The 6,000-nt window shown below is 29.4% G+C and overlaps 1 pseudogene across 1 annotated transcript; it reads right to left on the reverse strand.

The window, feature by feature from the left end:
• Positions 1-5,704: 5,704 nt before the first annotated feature.
• Positions 5,705-5,944, reverse strand: Bm18363 (annotated as a pseudogene). Its single transcript has one exon. A coding segment is annotated over exon 1 (240 nt).
• Between the last annotated feature and the right edge of the window lie 56 nt (positions 5,945-6,000).

Below are 6,000 nucleotides of genomic sequence, written 5' to 3' on the forward strand. Positions count from 1 at the left end.
AAGCGGACGTGAGCAGTTAAGTTAGAAAGTATAAATTCTACCGAAACTTCTTCGAACTAAAATAAAGACAAGCTTTAATCTCATTTACCTGAATAACACAAAGGAAAGTACAGTTTCGGAAACAAAAATATTACTGTGAACTATGTTAATGTTATTTCTACATGTATTTCTATTAAACGACCATGACCAACGTCTCATTCTTATCGAAATCATCATCAATCATTCTTTTGTTTCTTTTTTGTGTCTTTTTGTTTTTATTTATTTATTTATTTTTTTTTTTTTTGCTTGGATCTCATGCAGTTATGGTTACCAATCGATTGGTTTTTGGCAATCGATATTCCTTCTCTTGGAATTTTCTAGAAAACTTTTCACAATAGGTTAAATTATTTGTTCTTTGTTTTCCTTAACACTTTGAAGCATAATCTTTTCGGATTTTTTTTCTGAAAGCTTTTTTCAAAAAACATGTAAAATAGTAATTTCAAGTTGGAGGATAATCGGTACTTGTAATAGTTATTACGGCGAAGTAAAGTTTTGAGAGAAGTATGTAATAGTTAAGTTTCATTATCTGAATCAATTGATATTATACGAAACATTTATAAGATGAAATTTAATGATTCATTGCCTAACTTTCCTCGGTTCACATTTTACGAAACATTCAGTTTTAAATCTAATATTAATACAGATTGAACTTTCTAGTAATAGTGGATTTTTTTGGCTGTTATGTTGCTTTGAATTGCAACTTAATTATTTAGGCGTAATGTTTGGCTGTATCACTTCAACTTTGATGAATTCAGCATCGGGGTGTTCAGCAAGGATTTAATTCAACTGTTTTACTCTTTGACTTTTAAAGTGTTGGATTTTTAATAATAATAATAATAATAATAGTATTTGTCGCTTCATTTATTTATACCTAGAATGTATTGCATTTTTAATTAGTTTATATTGCTTACTTTTTGACTCCTTCGTTTCATCTTCGATTTTAAAGTTTATTCTTAAATTTGGCATTGTTGATTGCATTCTCACTTTCTTTTATTTATTCGTTATTTCTTTCATAATGTAGCGTTGATTCCATTGTATTGTTTTTTAATGCAAAATATGCTGTCACTAAGATGATCCCTTATGATCTTTGGCATGTATCAAATTTATGAACTGATGAACTTGCCTGCAACTGGAGAAGTCATATGGTGGAGACAGTTCTGTTTTGTCTAGAGGTAAATAATTTTGTGCTCATCACTATGCGATTATGGAATGGTTCGACGAACAGATAAATGTAGCAGAATGTAGCAGTACAGCGATGGTAATCGATCGGAACAGATAGTGCTGTAGTGGGTTCATCGTAGCTAGACAGTACTGCCAGGGTGAGTATGCCAGCCAGCCAGCCAGCCATTGAGTCAGCAACGCACATTGTATTACGTGTCGCGGAGGCTTTATCTACCAGCAAACTATAGAAAATGAAGTCGCCCATGCCAAGACGAACTGATGCTGAAATTTGCATATTTACTAATTTTAGCTTAAATTTAACATCATATAGTACGCATTATTAAGCATTATGAATTGTGGGATGATTCGCTTGATGATTGTGGGATGACTGGTCAGTTACCGAGTTGGCAGGTCAAGAAGATGATTTGGCAAGAAAATAATTCCCAAAGAAATAAATATTTCACAGCTTAGATTTCCCATATCTTTCTGTCGCATTATGAAAATTAATTGAAGGAATTAATTAGATAAAGTTCTGAGCAGGTAATACTTATTTGATTGCTCTTATTTGAAAAAAATACTTACTGAAAGAAAAAAACATGTTAATCACATTGATAGCGGTGAAAAGAATGAAGCGTTCTGAAGGATTTGTAATCAGAATGAGATTTTCAATTTATTTTTTTATTTCTATTCAAAAATTAATCTCGTAAGTGCCAATCTCCCGATTCCTGTTCAACGAAAAAATTTCCACAAATACATCCATCATTCAGAGCATCGTAGATTTTAAATTTCGTTTCTTTCTTTTATTCTCGGATGTTCCAAGCTTTGTGCAAATTTTCCGGATCGTTTCATCACATATATTACTTTTGCGACCTAACGCTTTACGCTGTTGGATATGTTTGCTCTTTGCTTCCTGTAATTTAGACAAGTTCACTTCAAAATTTTTAGGACTCAAGACATGGATCTGTCGAAAGATAGGATATGATGTGCTAAATCGATGAATCCAGCTTTGTTGGAGCTTATTTTAGGCTTCTCCTCACTTTTTGTTGTTTTGGCTCGACAAGACATCTCTTGCTTGTCTGAATGATTAACTTTGAAAAAGCTGCTTTTGTTTCTTTTTCCATTCTGATGTTTTCAGTTATGTTGTAAATCTCATGTGAACGATTTGTAGAGATAAAGAATTTTATCAAAACTGGTCCACAAAGGCCTTTTTTCTTCTAAAAAATTTTTTCTTTTTTTTGTCTCTTTCGGGAAACGGATGGTAGCCAGCTGACAAGAGAAATAGAATTTACTACCACAGCAGAAAGCTCACTGCCTAAGAGAACTTACGATTTCTTCCCTCCGCTCATCATTTCTATTCTCAGCGTGAACATTAAAAATCGCAATACCTATAAGGAGTAAGCAGTTGTCGCAAATTATAATTGTAAGAATGAATTAAAACAGTGAATTTATTTAATTTTGCTACTGAAATATCATTCAGAACTCAATTATTAAAGTTTATTTAATTATTTGTGCTGACCAAATGACCACAATGTATATGACCAGTACCATGCAATGGATAAAAATTAATCAATTAAGTTCAAAATATCTTTTTTTTTTTAACGATCTAATATTTTTTAACATTTTAATATCTAATTAAAATAAATTTTGATCAACCCGGGATTTATTTCACAGTTTAATATACAAACACTTTTAAAAATTATACGATTTTCTTAAAATTTGATATTTATATTTGAAATAAAAATTATTTTTAATTGTTAGAATGAATTGAAAACGTGACAAATTAAAAATTTAATCAGTTTTAGTAATCAAATATTGGTTAAAACTTAATTATTAAAGTTTATTTTAATATTTATGCTGGTCAAATGACCACAATGTATGTGACCAGTACCCATGCAATGCATAAAAATTACTCAGTTAAGTTCAAAATATCTACTTTTTTAAATGACTTGACATTTTTTTATATTTATATATATATATTAAAAATTAATTAAAATAAATTTTTGATATTGCTAGAATTTATTATGTAGATTAATATGCAAAATTCTAATAAATTGATGAATTTTCATAAAATTTAAATTTTAAATTTGAAATAAAAATTAATTATAATTGTGAGAATGAATTAAAACCGTCAAGAATTAAAAATTTAATTAGTTTTGCTAATCAAATATCAATTAAAACTTAATTATTAAAGCTTATTTTAATATTTCTGCTGATCAAATGACCACGATGTATGCGACCAGCACCTATGCAATGCACACAAATTAATCAATTATAAGAAAATAAACTTTAATAACTAAGTTCTTTTTTAATATTAGAGAAATGAAATTAATCAAAATTTTTTTTAATATTAGAGAAGTGAAATTAATTAAATTCAAATTAAGAATTAAAATTTTGTAATGAAGTTTTGCGCAAGAATTCATCAGCAAAATTAATAAAACTTTGAATTAGTAATGGTTTTAATTCAATTTAAGAATTAAAATTAAATTTTATTTCAAATTTGAATTTTGAATTTTTTAAAAATTTTAAAATTTGTGATAGTTTTCATACATTAAAAAAGGAAATTGGTTCTAAATTATCAATTTTTATTTTAATTAAGTGCCAAAACTACTAAAAATAGCAATATTTTGAACTTAATTGATTATGTTATATGCATTGCACCAGGGCGGTTCATATATGGTGTGGTCATTTTATAGTTTAAATATTAAAATACGTTTTTGTAATTAAGTTTTGCGCAAAAAATCATCAGCAAAATTAATAAAACTTTCAATTTAAGAATTAAAATTAAATTTTATTTCAAATTTAAATTTTGAATTTTTTAAAAATTTTAAAATTTGTAATAGTTTTCGTACATTTAACAAGGAAATTGGTTGTAAATTATCAATTTTAATTTTATTTAAGTGCCTCTAATTCAACTTTGTGGTTGCCAAATGCCATACTTGCAGCAAAAGGTGGACTATAGCTCAGCTATGTTTATCCAGGTGATACAATTCTTCTGGTATACCTCCAAAAATCTGTTGCAATTCTATAATTAGCATCTTCAGATTTTAGTTTTAACTTACCCATGCTGGCAAAAAAATCGACTATAATACCTGCCACTCAGGTAAAATCCTTTTGTTTCACTTGCGCCAGACTGTCGTGACAACAACAAAGTAAGAGTTGCTATTAACAATGTTTTTTATTAATTATATTCATTTCACTATTAAATAAATTATGCTAATTCTATTATCAGCTAAAAGCTAGACAAATAAAGAACTTTTAAGCTTACTCAAGAACTTATAAGTGCTATAGGCAACAAATCAATTTGCTTTCCTACTACTTTTGAGAATTGCTATTAGTTTAACATTGATTAACTGAAAATTGTTCAATATAACCTATATGGGAGAGGGAGAGAGAGAGAGAGAGAGAGAGAGAGAAGGAGGATTTTCTTTCTCTTTGCTTTCGTTATTAATATATCTTTCATTTCACTATATCTTGTCTTTTCATAACACCAAGACTTACTTCTTCATCTCTAAGTTTCAGAGTGTCCTCAGAAACTATGTCACAACTATGTACATTCTGTGACATACTGGTCCTACTTCGTCACTCATGCCTCATTTTGTCACCATGGCACGTGATAAGTCAGACGTTTGTTTTATATTCGAAGATGCATCGCTTATCTCTTCTGCTACCCTTCCACCCATGATGGCAACAGTTACATCTCTTTTCTCTTTTATGGCATACTCTACCCATCTGTTCCTACAATACTTTCATCTATTTGGTAAGAAGAAGATAAAGAATATGTTTTATTTGAATCACAAAGACTTATAAACTCATCAATAATCTCAAACTCATCATCATCTTCTATTATAGATTCTGTGATCCGATCGTTATTTTTTGAATTTGTACTGCCTGCAGTACTAAATCAATTGTGAGAGAAACTAAAATCCATACATTTAGAACTAAACAATATTACTTATACTATAAATTGATATTGGTGTCAGTAACTATTATTACTATTCTAGTAAATAATAAAATATTTTATTGTCTAATCATAGAAAAATTTTACTTCCATGGAATGAATATTGGGGTTATAACATGGGTGAAAAATGAAAAACCTCTATGCTAAATTTTAGTTAACGTGCATATTGGAGATATTAAAAAAGTTGTTTTTGAGGTATTGCATTTTGTTTTTGTTTTAGCTATAAGGCCAGAGGGTTGTTCCTATAGAATAGCAGTAGTTTCGGTAAAAAAATCTTATCCTGGACATGCGAAAAGAATTCAGAACTCTATGCAATGTTGCATTTTTTTCCATTGATGTACCATTTAAACTGCAATTCACATTCACATAGAGAAGAATTAGCTAAGTCATAACATCTGACTCTAACTTTTTTACCGTCACCACTCTCAATAACATAAACATTTGTAATTTTTCTGTCATCATTATCTAATATTGAAAAATCAGTGATTTTGTTATCTTTATAGAATTTACTATTTAAAAGTTCGCTTAGTTTATAGCCGTATCCTTATCTTGTAGTGTTATTCTTGCGTGAAAGCTACTATCCTCAGAAGCTTGCTTTACCAATATTACAAACTTACCAGCAAGAGAAGCTGCTAGCTCACTTGCCAAATCCAATTTTCTTATATTTTCCTCTTCTAGAAAGGAACGCTGCTCCTCCAGTTTTGCTATGCTTTCCTTGGTTGCTTACACTGCTTTCCTTTGTGGAAAAAGAAAATTACGTGCGTAGCCAGGCTTTACTTTCACAACCCAGATGCTAAGCTCGAGCTTCAGCTATGTAAAGTGAACTGTTGTAATCTCAGGCT

Source organism: Brugia malayi (assembly GCF_000002995.4).
Source record: "Brugia malayi strain FR3 genome assembly, contig: Bm_014, whole genome shotgun sequence".
In the NCBI taxonomy this organism is placed as follows: domain Eukaryota; kingdom Metazoa; phylum Nematoda; class Chromadorea; order Rhabditida; family Onchocercidae; genus Brugia; species Brugia malayi.